A 26343-nucleotide genomic window follows, 5' to 3' on the forward strand; every position below is an offset into this window, starting at 1 on the left:
GTGTGGAGGGAGACTTTGTTGTTACTGCCATTTCTGTACCAAAATGTGAACTTATTTTAAAGAGATATTTTGGCCCCTTTCAACTTTAAAATAAGTCACTTATCTAATGTCAACCAGTCTTGCTGCCCTGAGGCAAACTGTTGCTACTGCACATGAACCTCAAACATTGGAAGTGACCTGGAACACAAACATAAAGACCAACTTGAAGCAGCCACCAAAGTCAGCAAGGACCACAAGAGCCAACATGTCTCTTCTTGGATCTGGAACTCATAAGATCCAGATCCAAGAAGAGTTAAGTTGTAAAACATAAGAGTTCAGGAATGTCAGAAGATATACGGAGCTTTACCTGGAGCAGACTGACCTTTAGGAACCTTTATATGGCTTATTTTGGTGCTTGTCTACCTCTGGAGTAACCGCAGATATCTTTAATCGGGGCGTGTGTGTGTGGGTGCGGGTGGGTGTGTGCACATAAGCACGGGCAGTACAAGGCATATACAATACAGTGCTTATCTCAAATTATCCTCAAAACCCACTCTAGGGACCAGACAGCAGGGTGGTCAGGGCATGAGTTAGCTGAAGTAAAAGAGGGTGGTTCTGTGATAGGACGGACACTTAGAATTCTTCTCATGGAACATAGAAAGAATGCATATTAGTATGTCACTGTCTGTTTACTTGACCATGTCTCCATTAGAATACAGGCTCCCTCAGGGGAGGGACCATGTCTGTTTTATTGGCCATTGTGTTTCCCAGGTGTGTAGCACAGAAGAGGCCCGCAACTATGAATGACTAAATGAGTAGGCAATCCCTACTGTCACTAGTAAGCAGTACGCGCACAGTCTTGCCTCTGCCTTCACTGCCTATATAATCTGGAACCGACATTTGCATCCTCTTGCAATCACAACCACTCTTAGGGCTGAACAATGTGTGTGTATCATCATTTCTCACGGAGACTGCTACGCCGGAACCATCCTACCCGGCCTCTGTGACACCAGATCTGGCCATCCTCCAACCCATTCTTCACTTGGCAGTCAGAGTGCTATTCCTCTGCTTCCATCCATCCGTGCTCCCTGGTGTTCCAGTCATGCTCAAAAGCTTACACAGCCCCAAAGGCATCCTACTGGGCTATACCTCTGTGTCTCCCATCTACCGGGAATGCCCTCCTCTCCTCGGCTCGGCAGTCAAATTTTGTTAATAAACTCAAATTTCATTCCTATAAGACTTCACTCTTCCCCTCCTCCCCCCAGAGGAAGTGACCCCTCCATCTTCTGTCCCCAAAGGTACAATTACAAACATAGCATCATATTCATGTTGCTGTGAGTTATAAGGCAGAGCTCATGCCTTATGGGCCAGCCATTTTCCACTAGCATAATGTCTGGCATGCAGCAGGTGTTCAAAAATCACTCCCTAGATGGATAAGCAAGCTTTGGAGAGTAAAAGTGAAAACCCTTCTTAATTTAATCATTTCTTGATATCTTACTTGACTGGAGAAATATGGTCTGGAATCATTCATTAAGTTCTATCTGTAGCTGCCAGTTCTATCCGAGAAATTATTTCAAGGAGAGACGATGGTGTATGCTATTGTTATTCCATTGTTTAAGCAAACACCTGCTCACCACGGAATGTCATAGAATATTTCTGACCTGTAAGTGGGCTTAAGGTATCAAAAAGAAAATGATCCCAAACCAAGGAACCATAGTGAGGGACCCGAGAGAGAAGGCACTTCCGAGATAATGAATAAGTCCGCCGTCTAGTATCCACGACGGGTTGTGAAAGCCAGGTACACTGAAATCAGAAGGCTCCAAGGCACCTCCTGCAATCATGGGACAGAGCAAGGTGATCACTTGCTTCCGGCAGCTACACCATGGCAACCTGTGCCATGGTGTAGCTGGGGGAAGGAGCAGCAGAGTAACACATGGCCACCCTGCTCCAGTCCTTACCCTACAATGTACGTAAGAGGAGACACAGTCCTTGCAAGTGGTTAACGCATGGTCATGCGATCAGCTGCTGGCACAACTGGGCCTGAAACCAGGCTCCCGAAACATCCATTCATTAAACATATATTCAGTAGCTATTAGGTCTTGCGTGGTGCCACTTGCTGGGATGAAACGAACAGAAACAGTGACAGCCATCAACCTAGTAAAATGTGCTGTGTATATGATGCTTCTACCACAGTTCCTCTTACTACCTCATGGTATGTTTCCAGCTCCCACCTCCCCTCAACTATTCATCTCCCAAGTTCTTATAGGGAGTGCATTTCCTAGATAAATATAAAAGCTATTTTTTGAAAAAATAATTCATGCCAACAATTAAGCTGATTCATAACTCTTCTTTCTTTCCCCACCTGTATTCTATTTATCCAAACTTAAATTCACATTTAAGCAAAACTCCATGGTAATATTCGAAATATTTTGCTGATACCTATACCATTCTCACCTCAATTCCAAGAATTTAACATCACAATGTTGGAAGGAAGTGCTGGGTAAGAACATACAGATGTGCAGTGCACATTTTCCAGAGACTGAACAACCAGAACTTATACTCAAGAAGTCAAACCAGACCTGAAGAGTTTCTACAGTAAAGAAATTCTATTTTTATTCCTAATCCAAAGCTAACCACTGAAAGCTCAACTAGATTCACTCTGTCCTCAAAGACAACAGAAAAGTGCAAGAAACCATTTTGCATCTTATGTCAAATAGTGTAGAACATATGATTCTGTCCTGTAATTCTTCTGTTTAATCTCACTTTCTCTTTCAAAATTAGAAAAATTAACAAGTGGGGAAGATTCAACAGAAAAAGAGACTGCTCTGAAATCTCAATTTAGTCAAAAAAATTTTTTTTCAAAGAAAGTGACCCAAAATGGAAATATGTAAGTATCTATAATTTCCATGAGGAGTTTCCATTTTGACTCTGAAGTAAACATAATTTTTCAAATTCACGTTGGTTTGCAAAATCCCAAGTCACCAAGTAGCACTTATTTCCATAAAGTAAAAAGACATATTCTGGTCTTATTCTAAACAGGACACCAGAAAACAAAACTAATACTGTGAACAAACAAATCTTAGCTAAAACTCATTGAAATAATCCAAATGGTTTCCATTCCAGGGAAAATAGTAAGTCAGCAGATTGCATACGGCTGCCTTTTCCAAATACACAAAATAAGCAAAAACACCACCAGAGGAAAGTGCAAATGCTGAACCCGTTCTATTTCCGTTTCCACGGGACTGCAGTCTGATCGATACCACGGCGGTGCACTGCTCGGCCACCATTTACACATACTTCCAGGTGGCCTCTGATGCCCAGCCTAGAAGCCCAGAGAACTCCCAGGACAAGGTTCAGAAAGCCATCACTCAAACCACAAAGAGAAGGACCGGAAAGCCTGGGTCTCTGAGGCTCCAGCTGCTAGAACAAGGATTTGGAAAGTCAGAAAAACAAATGTTTGAGGGTGTCAAGCACACTGAATGCTCAAAAAGAACATATAGATTCTAAACAAGAAAACAATGGGGACAGATCTCAGCATTCCTTGGAAAACAAAAGGCTCTGGAAAAAAATTATAAATGAATCACAACCCTTCACCTAATACCAGTAACCGTCTGGAGTTGGCAAAAGACTGTTGAGTAAAAATATTCTATATAAGGAAACTTACTTACGGGAAGTATTCAAAACCCTTCACCCAGGATAGAAGACAACTCAATGTGCAAAATCAAGAGTGGGGCAAGTCTGCCAGGGTTATAAAAGGGCATCTGTAAGGAGCATCCTTAACCCAAAATCATTTTTTGAAAAACAACATTTAACAGAAGAAACAAAAAAAAAAAAAAAAAAAGGAAAAGGAAAACTGCTGTCCTGACTTCAGGACAGGGAACTTACTTCCAAATCCCCATCCTCCTACAGGACTTGAAAGGACAATAATTAGTCAAGAAAAAAGCAAAATGAGGAAGTGGTATTCTTTTACAATTTCTGTTAATCCCCACCAGCTGTAATTTAAGAAATTCGGTGACATCAGCATTTATATTTGCTCCAGCAAGAACAAGAGCGACAGAACTACAACTGCAGAATCATATGAGAGGGGGAAAAGAAACTTGGGGGCAACTGGAAAACACATCTGAAGATGTGGAAAATTAATTCACTTTGCAGTGAATCACTTCCACAGCTTCAAACACCACCACTGCCAAAAATAACAAAAAAAAAAAAAAAAAAAAAGTGGAAAAGGAAGCTTAAGCACTCCAAACCTAATCAAATGATCCAGTGGAACTTCTGAAAAAAAGGTCCACTCCAACAAGTGAACTGAACATTTCTGAAAACAAACAGCAAGCGATCTAAGCCACTGATGAATGGTAAGAAACCAAGACTCAGTATTATATAAAGATCACCAGCCTCTTAAAAAAAATCTGCTATACAAGAAACTGTCAACCGAGTGACTTTAGTTAGCGTCTGCATTACCTTCTTGAAGACAGGCATAGGATTGATTCCATGCTCCCCTTCCCCCAGGGAGGGAAATCAGTTTGTGGGGAAACCACCACAGTGTTCTCGAGGTGCCCCATCTGAGCTCACAGACGGACCGGGAGTAGGTCTGAATTCCCAATGTAAATGCCAGCCATCAGCTTTTTACTCAGGTCAGAGTCAAAGGGAGAAGAAAACCACCCGGAACTTGACCTCCCAAACAACCTGTACAAGAGAGTTGAAAACACTCACCAGGGCCACCTCGGCCCTTTGGCTGAACATTGAGTCCGCTGAACTGTCTCAGAAAGGAGATTATTACAAAGAAGATGCGATGGCAGCCGCTCTGCCACACGCTTTACGTGCACCTTCTCTCAACACTAGAAAGGCTAAATTAGAGATAGAGTGATAATTAATAGGATCCTTGGCAGCAGGAGCCAGCTTCTTTAGCAAACCAGTAATTGCTGCCTACTTAAAATGACAGGGGATTGAGCCAGGAAAGGAGGGAGGCGCTAATGGTGGGAATCATAAAAGGTAAAACAGACTTTACATCAACAGGTTACTTGGCTCCCATTCAAAACTACCTCTTTATCTATGGATTCAGTTGATAATGACAACAATCTATTCAAGATCAGACAAAGGAGGACTAGAGATCAATCACCCTTCCCAAAATATCATCACAAATGCAGGGAAATTGGGAGAAAACAGATCTCCCCTCCACACACTCCCCCACTCCAAAAATGACCTAACTTCCAAAGGTGATCGTGAAAATAATTAACCACTTGTAAAAGATACCATATAAGGGAAATAATTTTTTCCCTTAAGTGATATAGTTTGACTTGGACCTCCTTTGAAAACACCCAGTTTGGCGAGAAATTTTTAGTAGTGGCCATAGACAGAGTTTAGGCCCTCTATTTTGATATGAAAGTAATGTCCTAGTTGAGAGCTTCTCTAGGAAAGAAAAGGCATTGAGCTCCCAAATTGTTTACTGGAATGGCTGAAGAGGCCCAGCCGGAAAGGTAAAGGAGAGTCAGCACCCGGTGTCTCTGGTTAAAACCTCCAGCCCCAGGAAATAAGACAGCACATCAACCTGTTACACTGACGACCGACCACGCATGCAGGCGATGTTCCATCAGAGAAGGCCAGTACCTACCACACACTTCCCAGCAAGAAGCAAACCAATGTACCTCTAACATCTTTAGATGCCCAGAGAGACAGCGAGAGATGAGGATTCAATCTTCTGCCACAGGGAGATGTCTACAGATAAACCAGGGCAGCAAGGTACATAGTTTCACAATGACTCATGCTGACCAAAACTCTTCATAAAATCAGCTCCATGGGTAAAGAAACATCTCGTTTGCTCAGGATGTCCCTGGCTCTCTAATGGTATTGCAAAGATGCCCTGATGGCTCTCTTAAAAAAAAAAAAAAGGAAGAAATGATTACAAAGCTCAGGGCTTGCCAACAAGACGCAGCCCAGGAGCCCCTATTCTAAATATCTCATGGAAATCTCCAGCAATTGTGGTAGTTAGTGAAAGATGAATGTGAGAGCAGAAGCACTGGAAACTCAGATGGCTTACCTTTCTCTCAGTACATATAAGAATCAAGTGCTTTTGTCCCCACCCCACCCCCCCGGATTGGTCTTTTTCCCCTCCCACCAATAAGGAGTGAGAATATTTTTATCTTCATTCTATGAATGTCTAGCCCATTGCTGATGGAACCCACTAAATATATAGCTCACCATTAAAGCCACAAACTAGTATTTTTATAACTTCTTCCTCTCTATTAGATCATTATATCCTTTTATTGAAAATATTTAACTCAATACTTTGCAATGACTAATGCTCTTAACACCCACATGCCAAGGCAGAAGTTATGTTCATTACACAACATTATGATGTTTCAAGACCTTTGGCATTCAAAGATAAACAGTCCAGAATGGAATAAACTGGCTATAACTTTATGAAGACACACAGGAAAAGCAATTAACGAGTCAGGTTGAAGAGGGAGGGAGCGATAAGAAAAGGAAGATAAGTGAAAAACATCAAGATGTCGGGAGTTCTATATTCAGTGGCAGACCATAAGTACGGGTATGCAGATAAGACTTCTTGATATCATCAGCAAGGAAAATCTGAAGATCTTTAATGAGGAATGAGGAACATCTAACAACTTACATACCATATATCCTTGTGAATAATTGAGCGTCCACCATTCCATCTTTTGCTACCTTTCTTGGAGCCTTCAACACCAAACTCCTTCCTTTCTTTAGAAACAGCTTTGAAAACAAAGGACTACCTTTAACAGATAGACCTATTTTTCTTGGATTCAGATGTTCAACCACACCCAGAGTCTCCTATCTTTACTTCATCAGAAACCTAGTCCTCTTTCTATTCCAAAATCAACAGGACTTGTCACCCCTCATCACTTCCCAACCTGCCTCCCTCTCTGTACCCCAATATACACACCTACCACTGCATTATGGCAGTTACGAAGGTGAGCTTTGAAGTCAGACAGTCCTCAGCTTACGTCATGGTTCCACCCTTATTGGAATGGCTTTAGGCAAGTGAGTGAAGATGGCCAAGCTTAGTATGTTCATCTATAAAATGGGATCTTACCTACTGCATATTAGAATTAAATTATACAAGGCATTCTAAATGTTTAACACAGTACCTGGTAGATAGCAAGTGCCTTAATATGTTTGTCCTTGCACCAGATCTAAATTATTCATTCCTTCTGCTTTTTTACTTTTCTAACACAGGAAAAACCTAGGGAAAAAATTTACATAGGTACCTTCCTGATCCCAGGCCTAACACACACACACACACACACACACACACACACACAGATGTGCACACATGTGCACACACAAAGAGACAAACTGAACAAGCTATTCCTTTTATCCTACACATAAATACAGTATGAAGATCCAAAGGCAGGCTACCTACAACAGGCAAAGCAACAGGCAACTTGAATGACTTTAACCCTACTGAGCTCATCTTTTCAAAGTTTAAGAGGTGAAGTATCAATGCAAGGCACAGCCCACAGTAAGGGCTTGAAAAATGCTAAGTGCTGCTGTTGCTATTGTTGCTGTTTGGGTTTCTTTGTTTTTATTAAATTATGTGATCTGCCTCCTAGGCAACCTAAAACCACTGGCCCCACTAAAAGTAAGTCTTCCCTTCTCTCCTTAAAAGAATTCCAAGAACAAGTACTCAGGTAATGTTTATAACAATGACATGGTTCCAATAACAATTGCTGATCCTTATAATATGATAATTTGCAATACACTCAGAAGTAAGCTGAGCCCAGTTTCTTGAAAAACTGCCTACACCGTAATATCTACCTCATTCTACTGCTTTCTGCTGGGTTCTTCACCAGTGGCCACCATAATATCTCTGCTCTTTTTCCAGGGCCCCATTCCCACACTCTACTTCCTAAAGAACAGTTGGGATATATCAAAATAAAAAGTAACATATCTGAACAGTCCCATTCAACTTCAAAAATTTGGAAGTAAGGGACCGTTTTTATTGGCAAATAAATGTAAAAATGGGAGACTGGGTCCTTAGAAAAGCTTCGTTAATGTGCCTTCACGTATAATCCACAACAATGCGGGAGCAAACACTGTTTGAAGATATTTTCCCAAGTGAGCATGTTTTTAAGCTCAGAGAAAGAATTGCTAGAGGAACAAGACTGAAGAGAACAATTTTTTAATATAGCCAACCCCCGTTGCTTGTGGAACCCCCATTTGCAAATTCACTTACTTACTAAAATTTAATTGAAACCCCCAAATCAATATTTGCGGCATTTTGGCGCTCATTTGTGGATACATGCCAAGAGGTGAAAAAGTTGAGTCATCCAATGCATGCATTCCCGAGTGACATCAAACAAGGTGACACTCTGCCTACTTGCTCCAGTTCTCATACAGTAGACAAATGTCCTTTCCAAGGTTTATTTAGTGCCATGCTTTTTGCATTTTTGTGTTTTTGTAAGTGACTTCACCATTTAAGACAGTCCCCAAGACTAGTGTTACTCTGCATGAGAAGGCTGTGATGTGCCTCACCCAGGAAACACAGGTGTTAGAGAAGGTTCAATCCAGTATGACTTACGGCACTGCTGGCCTTGAGTTCAATGTCAATGAATATATATTAAATAAAGTGTCCTTATATATATATTTATATATAAATATATAAAACAAATTTAGGTATTAGTTAATTAACAAACATGTTGTGACAGAGACTTCGAGGAACCAAACTGTGCCTTTCCTCTAGGAGCAAAGGTGTAGTGTCCTCTAACCAAATGTTCACGGTGGTTTAACAGAACATAACTACCACAAATAACAAAAATTGACTGCATATTTATTTCATCTCTGAGCACCCACAGGAGCAATAACACTGATGGCCCCTACTAGCTTAATGGAGCATTTACATACACTTGGCACGTTTCACATTACCTTCTACAACCTTCACAGGTATGTCAAGAAGGAACACTACTACCCCCATATTTTAGGTGAGAAAACTGAGCCTCAGAAAAACTTCAGGGCCCATAGCTAATAGGAAAAAAAGTCAAGATAATATTTTACACACTTTCCTGAAAGTGCTTTAACAGAGGTCCTGAAAGGTACTGATTCCTTCTTGTACATGAGAAACAGATCACCCATTTTGTACCTTTTTATTCGGCATTTGTTTTAAAGATTTTATTATTCATTTGAGAGAGAGAAGGAAAGCCAGAGGAAGAGAAAGGGTGAAGAACACTCCATGCTGAGCAGAGAGCCCAACGTGGGACTCAATCCCAGGACCCAGGGATCATGACCTAAGCTGAAGGCAGATGCTTAACTGACTGAGCCACCCAGGCTTTCTATTCAGTGATTATTTATCAGACACTAGCTGTCCTGGATCCTGGAAATGCTCAGTGAAAGAATTCTCCATTCCCACTGGGAGTCTTTCAAGCAAGAACAGACAGACAATAAAATAAGTATCACCTATCAGCCTATTTATAGGTAGAAGATGCTTGATTTCCTAAAATAGGCATCATCTTTTAAAAACGAGCATCAAACGAAGTGACAACTAAAGACTGTCTTCAGAGAGTACCAGTTTAAAGTACTTTTCTTTCACAGGGTAATTGATGTGACCAGCAGGTGGGTTCTTTCCCACTCCCGGAAAGAGTTCCCCTGGCCCCTGATGGCCTGATCTGGGTTCCACAACATCCCTTGGTGGCCACCCATTTGTCAAAAGTGACAAAGGTTCATGCTCAACATTATCTCCTGACTCCACAGTGGGCTCAATGAATATTTACTGAAAATCATTTTCACCTCCTAGGGCAAGGAACAGTGGCCCAAGGACTTTGCCCATCATTCCCAAACCGTGACTCTGAAAAAACAAGGGTGTCAGATATTGTAATATCCCCCTATTTAGATGACCAAGAAACAAATCTACTCTGGAAACTTCCAAAACCGCCTTGTCCATCTCCAATGGCTGGCTCTTCCCCTACACATGGGTGTGTTAACTCTCAACTCCATCCTACACAGCTGATTCATCCTGCTCTCTCACAAAAAAGCAGAACTCAGAAGTTCTTTCAACTGTCCACATCTGACCATCCTTCCCAGGCTTCATCTTCATTCTCCCCTGTGTTCATGACTTTTCAGAGCACACTGGTTCATATCCTAAAGCATCTAACTCTATGGTCCTTTGTTTCCGTGTGTGTCTGTGTGTGTGTCTGTGTGTGTGTGTTTCAATCACACAGAAAAAGGAAAACTGTCATTTTCTCTGTTTCTTTATAAAATTCAGGACAGGAATTATTTAACCAAGAGTGAAGTTTTGATTAGTCATGATAACACCAGAGAAAAGATGCAAATACTCCAAAAAATGAGGCCTTGAGAATCCAGTATGTGTTGGTGTGAATGTGTGCATGGATTCTTATAAAAGATGTCTCCCATTAATTGTTGATCAAATTAGTGCCATTCCTCTGCACACAACAGCTGAGAGTTGGGGAAAGTGGCCTGGCAGACTCGGGGAGAAAAATGAGTGCTGGCACATGTCCAAAAACTTGCTGCATATATTCCCAACTTTTGAGAACTGACTATATGATCAGGGGGTTTTAAGCTATGGGGAATTAAATTATTTATTTACTCCCCAGTGACAGACAACAGAGTCAATAGCACTTGCATAGATTAACCACTTTTTTGCTTCTTAGGTAAATCTCTAAATTCTTTTTTTTTTTAAAGATTTTATTTATTTATTTGACAGACAGAGATCGCAAGTAGGCAGAAAGGCAGGCAGAGAGACAGTGGGGGGGAGCAGGCTCCCTGCTGAGCAGAGAGCCCGACGTGGGACTTGATCCCAGGACCCCACAATCATGACCTTAGCTGAAGGCAGAGGCTTTAACCCACTGAGCCACCCAGGCGCCCCAATCCCTAAATTCTAATGGCGGTGACGTGAGCAACAGCACATGGGTGCACTGGGGTCTGACACAGGCTTCATGGTCGTGCAGCAGGAATGGTAGGGCCATGGCTCACCAGCAGAGAGCCGGCAGCACCCTTCCTACAGGAAGTCCTCTCGGAACCTCACTGAATCTTCACAGAGATCTGATGAGGCAGGTAACCCGGTACCCAGCTAACACATCAAAACTGCAATGATGAAGGCATCTACTTATGTATGCCATGTCATGCATACTTGTCTCCTGAGACAGAAAGTTACTATTTGGGCTCATCCCCTTTCTGCTTTCTAGTGACCAGGTTAGCCACTGGTTTGGGGGAGAAACTTTCTGAGGCTCAAGAAAAGCAAGCTATTTGATTGTGGTATATGTTCATCAAAACATCTAGTTGTACACCTTAAAAGTATACGACTCTTATTTGTCAATTATACCTCAATAAAGGTAAGAAAAATAAAAGACAAGGAAACTATCATATTGAGGTGGATAAAAAACATTTCAGTTTTATCACAGGATCAGGTTAACCAATAGTGGAAACCCAAATAGATGGTTAACTGAAATGGCCCATACAGATACAAAGGACTAGAGGAATCAAGTTTTCAGAAAATTAGGCATAAAGGGTAAAAAGCAAGCATGAAATGAACAATTCTTTTGAAAAAAAAAATTAAAACTTCGGCTCTAGTCTCAAAAATAGCCATACTTTGCTAGAAGGATGGAAAAATCCTGGAAGAGTAAAAGATATGAAGATTTTGAGGTTCAGGAACACAGAGCATCACGGCTTACTTCGGATAAGGACAGCTATATGAAGAGGCTGCCGAGTTAAATGTGAAGAGATAAGGCAGGCCCTCACTGGAGGCAAAGTTGAAAGCTGACAGTTAGGAATGGCAGATTCCCATGTGGAAACAGTGATACAGCTCGGCTGCTAGACTGCTCAGTGTTGTGAAATCTCCATCAGCGCATCTTATTATTTATTCTTCCACCTGCTATAGTCTGTAATTATGATGAAAGGCAACATGTTGATAAAGGCAAAGATTGTTCTGGCAACAAAGGGAACGCCTTACCTGTAAATAGCAGGTGCCATCTTTAAAAAGCCTCCCTGCTAGGCTTCCCACAGTTCGCCACTACTTGACTTGCTTCAGCTCTCAAAGATCCTTCTGCAGATTCTCCAGCTGTAGGATCATTTAAGGCCTCCCCCTTCTCATCTACGGCCCTCTCCTTTACCTCCTGGCTAAAAAGTCATTTCAAGTCAAAACCCTTATTGATGCTATGGATACAAAGGGAACCAGAATGCAAGGACCAAATACTCAGCAGCAAGAGCCAGGTTTTGGGGCTGAGCACTTCACCCACCTATTTCTTTTAATTCGCATGATTACTCCATAGCCTAGATCATATTAATAATGTCCATGAACCCCATTTAGCCTGCTACTGACATAAAAACAAGAAAAACTTGCCATGATTTAAAAAAAAAAAAAAAGCTAAAGGTAGTCAAATTGGAATTCAAGTTACAAATCTGTCTTATTCTAAAGGTTACACTCAGAACTTTAGACTTCAACTGACGAGGGCTTTTAACCAGTTTACACGAAGAGATGCAGGCCTTTTCTTCGGAGAAGGTCAGCATACAGCAAAACAAAACAAAACAAACAAACAAAAAATGCTTGGGTCTAAGTAGATTAGGGGTAAAGGTTGAGTTTCCTGCTAAAGTAAGTAGTCTAGCAGTTCTCTATAGGCTCTTTTTGTCTGACACAACCTTGGCCTTGTCCTTCCCTGTCGCAGTCTATACCTCTCCATCAGATAAGTGAATGGCCCAGTGAGATTCAGAACAAGAGGAATGACTCCATGAAGTCAGGACACCCTTTCTGTGACAAGACAGAGGCTGGCGGGTCCCAGTCATTCCATCCCCCTGTTTTGGAAGCTCCTACGCTCTGCACACTGTCTGGAATTCATTAAGACAAGAAAACAGGCTGAAAGCCGTATTTCAAATTTTATTCAGCAGAAGTTTTGTGAAAAACAATTTGGTCATGTGGGCACGCTCAAAATCATCACCCTATTTCTCAATCAAATCTTTCAGTCATGTGACCGCACACTCTTGGAGTCTGTATCACAACCCTGTCTTGAGGTACGGGCCAGGGCTCCTTAGGGTAGTGCAGCTAGGTTAACTCCAAGTCACCCAGAGATCACATTCAGAAGACCAAGAATCCTTCCCTGGTTTCATTAGGGTAGATCTAAAAGTGAACTTTTTAGAAGGGAAAGTTGTTGGGTTTGGGTTTTGGGGTTTTAATCAGTGCGGAATGACTGCCAGGGAGCATCCCTAACCCGATCATCACAAGCAGCACCCCATTTTTTTTTTTATTAAATGTATTCTAATCCCGGAAGTTGTTAATTCCAAAACAGCAATAAAGACACAACTCCACATGGAGACAGAGGATTTATGGTGAGAGCATTGGGGTAGTCTTTCTCAAACATGAGTGAGCACCACCAACTGTGGAGGGCTTATTAAGACACAGACTCCTGGGACTGCCCACCAGTGTCTGATTGAGTAGGACTGCGGTAGAGTCTGAGAATGTGTATTTATAATAAGCCTTAGGGCCACATGTTGAAAAGCCACTGCTCTCAGGTGGTGGTGGTGGTGGATGGGCTGCTGTTGCAGGGAACTGGGGTGGTGATTTTACTCCATGACGTAGAATAGGAAGCCCTGCAGAAAGGTGGGATTCGACAACACAAAAGCTTGGAGAGTGGGATTCAGAAAACACAAAAGCTTGGACAGTCTCCACGCAGGTGGCAGAAAATCCAAACTAACCATGTATACTTAGAAGAGGAATTTATTGATTAAATAACAGAAAAGGCCAAAGATAAGCCTAACTAGGCCTACCAAGGAAAGCCACAACTTGATCCGGAGGTGAAACACTCCTAATAGGATTACAGCAAAGATGGCTGTGATGGCCATCCACCCCAAACGCACACTTTTCTAGCAGACAAACATCGCTGCCCAGCTGACATCTGCATTTTCCAGCTCCCACCCCTGCATCCAGACACAGATGGGAGTCTGGTCCTTGTCAAGAGCATCTGAGCAAAAGTGAGGCCTATCACTTTTGGACCTTAGTTATGCCTTCTCCTCCTCTTCTTCCTTTCTACCACCAGACACGAAGGACTCCAGGGTCCTAGGCAAAGGGAGAACCAGAAGACAGAAGGAGTCTGAGTCCTTGATTTGCCAGGTGGAGGAAAGCTGCCTGCCAAGCAGGAACTATTTATACGTACGACCGTTGCATGTCATTTTGCTACACCAACTAACGTTAACCTAATTTAAGAACTTGCTTGTTCTCTGCCTACGAGGTATCTTTATGCTAAACCCCGACATCTCCCCCAAAGTTCAAGATCAATGGAAATAAAAGGAGAATCTTTCTGTTAGCACCCTAATAAAATCCTGGGATTCATTTTCACTAGTCAACATGTACCTCCCTAAAACCAATCTCCATGATAAAGAACCATGGCAGGGCCTGGGTCAAATTCTCCACTCCTAGAACCGAAACTGAAGCAGATGGGCTGAGCATGTGGGAAGGGGTTGTTACTGGAATTTGGAAAAGAGACTATGAGCAGGCAAACTAAAGGTGTCCACTAGAGAAAACACATAAAGAAAGGGAAGTTGTCTGCCAGTGAGAAGTGACTAGAAGGATGCCAAGTATATGAACCCAAGAATGAGAAAGAAGGGTAGAGCAGACCAGCAGAGTGACTGACTCAGTCAGTATCACTGACTCCAAAAACAAACCTCAATTAACTGTCCTTGTCATTCAGCCTCCTGCTGCTAAATCACGCCTTTCAGTGATTATGATGCTATGACCAAGCAAGTGCCATCAAAACTTCTGGTTCCTTTCTGAATCAACAAAGACTTCAAGCTTCCATATGCAATCAGTATCATTAAAACTGCATTCCGGGATACCATCATTTAGCATGTACATATACAGCATTTACTTAGATAAAACATCATTAGTGTTTACCTACTTAAAGAGAAGTGGACAAATGACCTTGCTAAGATGACGCAAGGTATGGTTCCAAAAAGTCTACACACCAATTGTCCAACACGCAAGCCAGTGTCAATTTCTCACAAACAGTTACTCTCCAAACACGCTTCCTTGCAGCAAATGGACAAACTTTTATTTGGAATGTCAGGAATCATGCTAGTTGCCTATATTTTTAGGTACTGTTTCACTACGCTATTGCAAACTCTTCTTTTAAAACTAAATAAATGGAATTTTTAAGAATGCATGGCTGGTGTCATCCTCTTCCCTTGAAAGTAAATGACCCTAACTGGCCAACACTATTTTAATGTTTATTCATAGTTACTCTCTGCCAAAAGCATTATAAATTAGTTGCAAAGGGTTCTACCAGCCAAGGTGCCAATGTTCTAAATTTAAATGGTGCTGTTATGCAGGCTCAGTAATACAACAAAGCAACAGCACCTTTCCATCTTTTGCTGAAAAACTACAAAGGTTAAAAAACAAAACAAAAAGGTACCCGATTCTTTTGATGGAGGAGGGATTGTTGCATTATCTGTGTTACTGTTCACTGACTCAATTTTAGAGTATTCTCTCCAGCTGCTTGGGAGAGATGCAAACAAGACAGTGTGGCCAGATCTCACTGAGATCCTCCAGTAGGCTCTACTGGACTGTGCTAGGTTCCAACCACTTTTCCTATTCTGCCTTTGATCACAGAAGAATACAGACATCAGGAAATCATCTTCAGGGTTTCTGCATGCTTTTCCTTTCATCAAGTTTCAAATCTCCAGTTACAAAACTGAAATGTATGTTCTGAAAAACATGTATCTTTTTTTTTTTTAGGATTTTATTTATTTATTTGACAGAGATCACAAGTAGGCAGAGAGGCAGGCAGAGAGAGAGAGAGAGAGGAAGAGGAAGCAGGCTCCCCGCCGAGCAGAGAGCCCGATGTGGGGCTCGATCCCAGAACCCTGGGATCATGACCTGAGCTGAAGGCAGAGGCTTTAACCCACTGAGCCACCCAGGTGCCCCAAAACATGTGTCTTGAAACCCGTTTGTATTTAGGAAGATTTTACAATAAAGGTACCAAAGGAAATGCAGCATTCCTATCTGTCAGTTTGTAATTTCATAGATAAACTCTGCCATCAGGCTAAATGAATCTTCCCAACTTCAAATCTTCTTCTCACCAAAACAAGTTAAGCTTCCTAGAAGGCAAACATTCTACAATGTAAGTTCTACATTCCCAACAGTGGAGACAACCACTTTTCCCATCCTGCCTTTGATCACAGAAGAACACAGACAAATGCGTGTGAATGATTCAGCAAGTTATCCTACTTTGGGGAAGGGGCGGGGGTGGCGAGGGTGAAGGTCACAGATGCCTTCCTGAAGTTGCTCAACAAACCACAATTTTCTTATAGAAGGACAGGATTCTACCCGTGCACTCCACAGACCTGTAACCCACTGCATTTGGATTTAAAATATTTGTTCTCACATGACCCAGGATTTTTCCTTTTGAAAGTCACCACTCCATGAGTACTTGAATCAAAGAACACAGTTACTGGAATTCGAAAGCTTTGAAGATTTTTGTTTTAAGTTGTTGAATTAAAAACGTGCTATTGCCTGTAGATGTCAACACTGATGAAAGCTTGAGGTGCTGTGTGGGAAGAGAGGCTTCTTGAATTTCCATTTCTGCACCAACACTGACATTTTCACATCAGTGTGAAGAGGAAGCGTGATCTAGGGGCTGAAACACAGGACTGCAAGTCAGGAGTTCCGTAAGAGCTGCTCATGGTGTACGTGTATATTGTGTTAAATGACTCTTAAGCTCAACGCTTTAATTCTAGAGCCCTTGGCCTTCTCCTTTATACCAAAACTTAATTCAAAATCCAACCAGAAACCATTCCTAGGCAAAGCCTGGTCAAACAGGAATGATCTCAATGCAGCAACAGTGAAAAGAGCAAGGGGACAACTCAAGTAAGATGATCCTGGAGGAAAGAAAGGATAATAAAAATAACAAGACCCATCTCCACTTTCAGTCCGAGCTCAGGTTTATAAAGACAAGCATAAATCTGTGACTCACTCAACATTAGGAAAACACTTAAATCCAAGTTATAAACAGTTACAGGGAAGATTAATGTCTGTATTTTTCTCCACTATTCATGTATGGCTTTAAACCAGTCCTGTGTGTCTCCTAACACCTATGAGGTGGAGCCTAATGTTAGTGGCTTTATAGGCAATTCCTTTTGGCCACACAGCAACCCTACAAGGTAGCTACTGCCCCCATTTTACAAAGAAGGAACTGAGATTCAAAGAGGTTAGGGAACTGACATTTGAAGAGGTTGGGTAACTTGTCCGAAGTCACACAGCTAGTGAGTGGTAGCACCAAGATCTGCACACTTTTTTTCAGACACGCAGGTCTTGCCTCAAAATCACCTCCTCCGTGAGGTCATGGGATCTGATATCAGATCCAATCAAAAAATCCCCTTCTTTCCCAATCACACTGTATCAATTACACCCTATTGAGCAACAAAAATTATACTGTCCACTTATTTGGTACATTATTAACCACGTTCCCATCTCCATAATGGAACGCCACGGTAGCTGGAACCTGACCTGTCTGGTTCTACATTTGATTCCCTCCAGCCAGCACAGAGCCTGACACACCATTGGCACTTAATAAATAACTTCTGTAAGGAGGGAGAAAAGGAAAAACAAATAAATTGAGGTCCTCCTGACCCAAAGTTAGACAGCCTCTGCTTAAAGTGACTGAGGGATGTTTTAAAAACACCTTGGGGAGGACACTAGGGTCCTCATGATTCTGAGCTTCCATTACTTCCCCGTGGGTTTTTCTCTCACCCTTGCCCCACTCTTCCCCCTGCCTCAACTTCTGACTCAGGTGGAAAGCAACCAATAGGTTATCATCTGCCACACACCTGGGGCAGCGCCTATTGTTTGAGAAGCCTACGGAAATTTTGAAACTCGTAGACAAGGACCTCATGGTTCTGAATCTCAGGACAGAGGTCTCGCAGCATGAACACCGCAAAGGTGTATCCCTTTGTTCTTTGTGGCCTGCGTGAAAGGCCAAAGGAGGGAAAGAAATAAGGAAGTCATGTTCAAGAATCAACCTAGAGAAAGGAGGAGCCTGGTCCTCGCCCCAAGACCTCAGGAACAGAGAACGGCAGGGAGGTGGGGCGGGGGGGCAATCACAAAAGAGACCCAGACCTGCCTGCAGGTCTTCTTGCCCTCAGCCTACATCTGCCTCCATAAAGACAGACTTCATGACTCAGTGGAATCCCCGCCCTAGAAATGTTTGCTAGACTCACAAAAACCAGCTTACAACCCGCGACTTGTCTTTACACTATCAAAAGCCTGTCGTAATTCCATTTAATATCTCTGACCCATTTTCTTGATTATTTTCTCCAAATTATGCATATAACTGGAGTGGAGTCAAACATATTTTTATAATTTACTTTGGTGAGACAAACCTAACAGCAAAGTACATTTCATACTTAAAACACCCATGCAAACACATACACAAAACAAGTGAAACTCTTGCTTACTGTCCTTGAAAAATGCGCCCCCCACCGAAAAAAAATAGCTGAGTGGTTTTTTTTTTTCCCCTATTATTTATCCTAATACTGCCAGTTCTGAAACAAAGCAGTTGGAGGGAGAAATTTAGTAACTTTGATTTGTCCCAAGATACATTTTTTTACACTGAGGTCCTATTCCTGACAGTAAGCACATGTGACCTGTTCTAAAAAAAGGATATTTTCCACTTCTTGCACAACTGGAGCAGATATAAACATCAGCCTGTGCAAACTGCACTGCAGAACTCAAAGGCAATTAAAAACACACACACACATACATACACTTAAATAAATTCCATAAATAGCCACACTCAGGAAAAGGAAATTTCTAATAACACACAGAACCAACACTTACAATCCACTTTAATCAAATTTCCCCTCTAATCATACCACAAAACTCATTTGCATAATAAGACTTGAACACCTGCCCGTGTGAGGCACCTCGATCTTGCCTATTTGGCTTCAGATTCACAGATCTATATGTGTCTTAGTTATTGTCAGGAAGAAGAACAAAATGTCCACGTTAAAGTAGAAAAGAAAGAATTATATTACTAATATGTCTAGGCCCTCTGCAAAGCACTTTAGCAGATTTTATTTCCACTTTAAAACTTATCCCAAAAGTAAGAGAAGGGTTCTCTTGACCCCATTTTACCGTTAAAGAAACTGAGGCCCAGAAGCTAAGTGTCTTAAACACACATGCAGCAGTCACGTGGCAAAGCCTGCACAGAGCACTTCGTCATGACTCCCTCTGAAGCCGTCCGTGTGCAGCTGGTCTCTGCCACCACCAGGTGCTCCCAGACCCTCAGGAAGGTTCGGGAGTCTGCTGGAACATTTAAAAGGCAACCAAACCCCCCAGAAGTCCATGGAACTGGACATGTTCTCCAAGAGGTCTAACATTTTATTGAATGTTGTAGAGAAATAATGCTTGAGTATTGCTTGACCTTCGAGGCCAAATGCAAATATCCCTACCTGTTCCCAAAACCGGCTTCCAATGTCCCTTCCTTTGGGAAAGGCCCATTGCTGATGCCCACCTCCCCATAAGCTCACGCTCTGCCTCGTATGTTTAGCTGGGGCCATGTGTTCTTTCCTTCCCCCGCTGGGAGCTTTGGAGAACATACAGAACTATGCAGTGCTGCATTTCTGCTGTTGTGCACGGTCCTCTTATGTGGCTAGTGCACAAGGGCTTGGGGCTAGAGCCAGGCAGTCTCAGGTTAAAACCAGGCCCATCCACTTACTATATCCCAGTTTCTTTCCCTGTAAAATAGGAATAATAGGGGGCACCCAGGTGGCTCAGTCAGTTAAGTGTCTTGCCTTCAGCTCAGGTCATGATATCTGGGTCCTGTGATCGAGTCCTGTATCGGGCTTCCTGCAGGGAGTCTGCTTTTCTCTCTCTCTCTATCTCTCTCTCTCTCAAATAAATAATATTTTTTAAAAATAGGAATACTAAAAATATATATACCCAAGGTTGAAGGGAAAACTAACTGAATTAATACAAGCAAAACATACAGTGCGGCTGGTACTAAGCACTGTAAGAATTACCAGTTTCAAAAATTATAGTTAACATCCTAGTTGTTTTTATTCATTATTATCATCTCATGAAAGTTTTTGCAAAGACTAAGTCCACATACATAAAAACAGACATAAAAACCCTGGCACAGGGTATGTGCTCCATGAATGTTAACTATGTTTATTGGTGTTAATTTGCACATACCAGAGCTCAGTAGACACGTGCTGAATATGAGGTTTGAGGCCACAACTGCTTTTTTTCTTTTTTTTTTAACTAGCACTAATAAATTTTTATGGGTTGGATCAAAAATATAAAATGTGAAAAAATGTCTCTGAATACCTCATTAAGTGGTGGTATTCATTAGGAGACTGGTGGTTGTTCACCAACAACCCTGGCCTTAGGAAAGAAAGCCAAAGAGAACCAAAGGCAAACACCTTCTGGAATGTCAGAACTCACTGCTAAGTAATAAAGAAGTAATAACTAATAACCAGAACACCATTTGCTAGCATTTTACTGAACCCTTACTTTGTGCCTGGCACCATGCTAATACTCTCCCACAGTCAATGTCACAGCTACTGTTTTTAAGACCCCTAGGATGCAGGCCTCCATTAGTCAGATGAATAAACTGAAGGCAGGAGTCACCCAGCCTTCCCAAGGTCACCCAGCTAGTTAGAGACAGTGATGTCAGAATAATGCTGGCAGTTCCCTGCAGATCGGACAGACAGAAAAATCAAGAAAACTCGCAGAAACCAGTAAGAGATTGACAGTTTTGTTTTGCCAAGAATGGATTACCATTTCAAAAAAGTGTATTTTTAAAAAATATTTTTTTAATATTTTAATATATTAAATATTATATTTAATAAAATATTTTAAAATATTTTAATCAGAGAGATTTCTCTTTCAAGTAGAAGTTCGAACTGATAGATCAGACGGAGAGCCAGCTGTGTTCCACAAGTTCATTCAGATGTCCGCGTTCCTTCAAATCTTGTCTTGTCAGTGTTCCCTAGGGTATTGCCCTTGGCTTTATGGTTAAGCAAAATAACTACCACCGTGTCTGGGTCCCAGCCTGCAATAAGAAGGAAAGACAGAGTAGAGAACACACAGGTTCAGAAAGGAGACAAAATCTCAGAATAAATCCAAGAAATAGCAAAGGCCTTCTACTAAAACGTGTGAGTGTGCGTGTGACACAATAGTCTTTATCTTTCTCATTTCACCAAGGACCTGTGAAAACTTCACACATCATGAATCAGCATTTGGGAACTACAGCTGTATCCTATCTTGCCATAATAAAACTAAGACTCACTCTCATTCCCATTTCTAATTTGCAGGAAGTTAGACAACAGTTACCTAAAATGCAATTAAATTTTGGAAAAGAGTAAACTGGAAATAGATTCGGTCAATTCTGAAGTCTGTCCAGGAAAGGGGCATTAGTGACTACAAAGCCACAGAATTTCACACCTAGTAAAGTGAACAAGAGAACCTTTTTTTTTTTTTTTTAATTTATTTATTTATTTGAAAGATGGAGATCACAAGTAGGCAGAGAGGCAGGCAGAGAGAGAGAGAGAGGGAAGCAGGCTTCCTGCGGAGCAGGGAGCCCGATGCGGGGCTCGATCCCAGGACCCTGAGATCATGACCTGAGCCAAAGGCAGCAGCCCAAACCACTGAGCCACCCAGGCGCCCCGAACAAGAGAACCTTAAACCTGAGAGATGTGACCATGTTTTAAAATGTTTTCAGATCCCAAAGCCCTGCAGAGAGTTCCTGCACTGCTAGGAATGCACTGACCAGCTCCACATGTGTTTCCCTGATGGGACTGTGCCGATGTGTGAATTCTGGGTTCACCCTTGATATCTGGCACTTTTCCCCTGCCACCCACCATTCAGAGCTCATTCCCAGGAGAACACACAAAGGCTTCAAAAACCTTGCTGGGTGATGCAGGGGTTGGTGCCTAGGTGACTCGGCTCAGATCATGATCCCAGGGTCCTGGGATCAAGCCCCGAAGGGGGGCTCTCTGGTCAATGGACAGTCTGGTTCTCTCTCTCTCTCTCTCTCTCTATGCTCTCTCTCTCAAATAAATAAAATTTAAAAACCAACAAACAAACAAAACCTTGCTAAGGAAACCAAACTGCAAGCAATTCTTCATTAGAACCTTCCCTCATAGCATGTGTCTTCTTCTAACACAGATTTGCCATTGAATATGACCAAAAGGGGGTTCACGCGATCTAAACCCAGAAGCTTCACACTCCTAAAGGCCAGGAGGACTGGCTTAGGAATGAAACTGTCTTTCGTCATGAAACACCTGCTCATCTGAGCTTAGCCCGAACAAAGAGTACATAAGCTCCTCTTTGGAGAGACCTTGGCGGTACCTATTTTAAAAGGCTGCAATTTTGTTTTGTTTTGTTTTGTTTTAATATTTTATTTATTTATTTGACAGAGATCACAAGTAGGCAGAGAGGCAGGCAGAGAGAGAGGAGGAAACAGGCTCCCCGCTGAGCAGAGAGCCCCATGCAGGGCTCGATCCCAGGACCTTAAGATCATGACCTGAGCCAAAGGCAGAGGCTTAACCCACTGAGCCACCCAGCCGCCCCAAGGCTGCAATTTTGAATGCAAAATCAGAACCAAGCACCCCATCCTAAGTGGAGTCCTAAAGGAGAAAGTAACACCTGTTCAAACAATGAACATTACTGTGCCAGGCAAAGTTCTAGGCCAACTGGAAACAGGGGGGACTGTGCCCCTCATGGGCATCTGGCAGGGTCTGGACACATTTCCGGTGGTCACAACTGGGGGCAGAGGGTTACTGGCCTCGAGCAGGCAGAGGCCAAGGATGCTGCTGAACGTCGTGCAATACCCAGAACTGTTCCCACAACAAAGAATTAAACATCAACTGCACTGAGGTTGAGAAACTCTGCTCTAGATTCTAGGAACACAACAGTAAACAAGGAACAGACAGAAACCTGCTCCCTTGAAGCTGGCAGCCTACTGGGGAGAAACATAAACATAACATATTAAAAATGATAGAGTTAGTTGTAATAATAAATATTATGGAACCAATAGAGCAGGTCAAGGAAGATGAGAGTCTGGAGGGAAAGCAATTGTACATAGTGGGATGGGCCTGTGCTAAGGATATTAAAAGTAAGATCTGAAGTTGGTGAGGAAGTGAGCACTATGGCTCTCTGGGCAAAGATGGTCCACACAGAGGCACCAGCAAGAACAACATACAAAGGCCTTATGATGAAGGGGTCTGGAGTGCTCCAGGAACAGCGACAAAACGAGCTGGACAACAGCGCATGAACTCAGAGCTGACAGGGAGCTTGACCATATAGGCTGCCTTTTGTCAATTAAAGGATTTCGAGTGTTACTGAAACTAGGAGCCCCTGGAGAATTTTAAGCAGAGAATGGCATGATGTGGCACGTTTTAACTCACTGTCTCTCAGCACTGGCGATGACCATTGAGGGCCAGATAATTCTCTGTTGCCGGGGCTCTCTTGTGCATTACAGAATGGTTAGCAGCATCTCTGGCTTCCATTTACTGAAGACCAGTACCAACGCCCTTTCATTCGGACAACCAGAAATAACTCTGGACATTGTCAAATGACCCCTGGGGGGCAAAAATCTGCCCCCCTCGAGAACCAATTTTAACGGGAACATTAAAGCTGCCATGTAGAAAATCCACCAGAAAGGTGGAGAAGGCAAGAGACAGTTAAGAGACTACAGCCATCACCCTGGCACAGGCTGGTGAGGACTTGCACCAAAGAGGGAGCAGAGGAGCTGCTGAGAGGTGGGCCGACTCTGAACACATTTTCAACTCCAAGACGCAATCCAGAGAATATAACTGATAGACGAAATGGCTACGGCAGTCTTAACCTTTCCATTTCTGCTTTTTCCAACCAACACTTACAAGAAGGGAGGTGCCCTGGCAAAGACTTCAGACAAAAAGCCATGAGGAGGCCCCCAACAACATGTAGCCCTTTTAAAGTCACACAACAGATGCCAATGACAATAAGTTAGACAACTGTGGAAAACAGTATAGGGAAATTTTGCCAACCCCATATATTTATTCACAGATTTTATTTAACTGGTTTATTTCAAAGAGCATGTGTCTGCTCCACAGACAAGTTTTACAACAACTTTTTTAATTTAGCATTCCTCTCCATACCGGTTCTGTCCCGCACCTGTTTCTAGCTTCAACGTGTGAAGCCATTGCTTCCCACGTACCCACATTTTTCCTTACACATGCTAGCTAGCTACCGAGGACGTTCACCCTTGCAAGTAATTTCTTGCCGACTCTGAAAAAGAACAGGCCCAAATCCTTCAACATGAGTTTCATGGCACTCATTTGGGTTTTTCCAGATGGTATTTTCCTCACTCTCTCAAACTCATTTAATGTTATGTATCAGCTCCCATCAAAAATGTTCCAAACAGTCCGGTTAATTCATTTCTTTCAGGACTACACACACACACACACACACACACACACACTCAAACACTCACTCCCTCATTCTGGCCATGTAAGCATTTGCTTATAGAAGCAAAAGCAGAGACTGCTCGGTAAAACACTGGTCCCTTCAGCCGAATGCACATAAAGCCCCAGTGAGCATAACCAACAATACCCTTTACACAATATTACTCAAAACCCCCCAACCCCCAACACACACAATCTATGCTCACACACAAAACAGCCATTATGAAGAGAAACCATCAACTAAAGGCTGGTTTTAGGCATCTAGCTGCATTTCCTTCCAATCCCCTTCAAGCATCTGCAAAGAGACTGCTTTAGCAGCCCAGTCAGTGGGTATGTCGTTCCCAGATTTTCTTCCCAGACTTGGATTCAGAGTCTTGACACAGCCCTCAAGGAAACCAACCTGGTGCTGCTTGCCACCAGAGCAAATACCAGCCCCACGCGCCCCAGAAGCAAAGACTGTACTACTTCCCTCCTGATTCAGTTGCCCTTCTCTTCCTCCACCCTGATTTCTGGAACCTCTCGCCCTCTGCCAGCCAGGCCCCTTCACCCAGACTCTGCCCGCTGCGAGGGGTAGGCAGGAAGGTTTGAGATGGGTACAGAAGCACTGCTGAACCTTCCCGGTAAAGCCTCATCTCCTTTCTCAACTGAAAGGGGTGGACATAAATCCTTCTTTACTATCACAACCTCAAAGGACCATCTCCCCCTTGGTAAACAGTGGAAATGCCCCGGGGGACCACAGGACAGAGAGAGGAAGATACCCAACCCATTCCGATGGACGAGTGGAAATGGAGGTAGCATAGGAAGTGGGCACTGGACGCGGTGGGGCGCCAGACCAGCGGGTGTCTTCGCTTCTCTCCAGAAAGTTTTGGAGCAGTCCCCAGCAAATAAAACACGTGTCGCGGCCAAGCCGGGGCCCTGCCAAGCAGGTGTGTCCCAATATCCTCCAGTTCCAAGGCTTCTTCCCCTCCAGGGGAGGCCTGGATTTGAATGGAACTCTGTTGCCTAGGGAGTTTGACCTGGACGAGAGACACGCCCACCCGCGGCCCCAAACCGGCCCGCGCGCGGGTGGCGAGGTCTGCAAGGTGAGAGGCGGGGCTCGGGAAGCATCACCTGGAGGCTGCCAGGGGCGGGCTTTCCCAGAGGAGCCCGACTCCTAGGAGGCGACAACAGACTAATTGCTTCCCTCGCGCCTCAATCCACCCCAAGCACTCCCTCTCTGAGTCCTCAACCCGCTAGGATCTCCAGAAAAGGGGTTCACGAGAAACTCTTTTTTTTCCCCTCTTTCCCACCCGGACAGCGTCCGGGACCCGCGCTCCTCCTCCCCAACCTGCGCGCCAGGTCCCTCCCCAGCCCCCACCCGATCTCAGCAGCTGGTAGCCCCAGAACGAGGGAACCCTCACCTGGGCGGGCTGTCCCGGGCTGCCCGCTGCGCCCCCGACGCGCACTTGGGCGGAGCCCCCCAGGGGTGTACCGGCCCCGCAGGCGCGGCCCCCAACTGCGGGGGGCAGTTCGCCCTCTGCCCCGGGGCAAGGACACGGGGTCCTTGTCCCAGAGCCCAAGCGAGCGGCTTTCCCCGCCCCAGGGTGTAGGGCGCGGGGCCCCCCAGCCGCCAGCCGCGCCTCCCTCTAGCTGTCACCACTCACCTGCTCTTCAGAGGTTGACTTTTGAGTTCGTAATAGGTTTTGGGCTCTTCGTGAAACTCCTCCCCGACTTCGAAATCCGGCACGATCCCCGATTCCGACTGCATGGCTCCCACTTCCCGTCCGTCCACTGCTCGAAAGTGAGACCAGAGCCCCGGGGCAAAGGGAAGGTGACGGGGCCTGGGTCCCCGGAGCGGTGCGCCCCCGCGCAGTGCCCAGCTCAGCCCGCTCGCCCGCTCGCTGCCGCCCGCCCCGGCGCGGCGAGTTTACACTCGCACCCGGGCGGGAGGGGCGGGCGGTCGCG

The 26343-nt window shown here is 43.7% G+C and overlaps 1 protein-coding gene across 6 annotated transcripts in view; it reads right to left on the bottom strand.

Moving 5' to 3' along the window:
• The window catches only part of MITF (melanocyte inducing transcription factor), a 221172-nt gene extending 194830 nt beyond the window's left edge, over positions 1–26342 (bottom strand). For 4 of the 6 annotated variants that reach the window (XM_082691140.1, XM_082691139.1, XM_082691135.1 and 1 more), the window contains exon 1: positions 26043–26342. In XM_082691140.1, coding sequence (XP_082547266.1) covers positions 26043–26146 — 104 coding nt within the window. In that variant the 5' untranslated portion in view covers positions 26147–26342. The remainder of the gene's footprint in view (positions 1–26042) is intronic. The other 2 variants (XM_082691136.1, XM_082691134.1) reach the window with 1 other exon arrangement.
• Between the last annotated feature and the right edge of the window lies 1 nt (position 26343).

The sequence above is a fragment of the Mustela nivalis genome, assembly GCF_964662115.1.
Source record: "Mustela nivalis genome assembly, chromosome: 1".
Lineage (NCBI taxonomy): Eukaryota > Metazoa > Chordata > Mammalia > Carnivora > Mustelidae > Mustela > Mustela nivalis.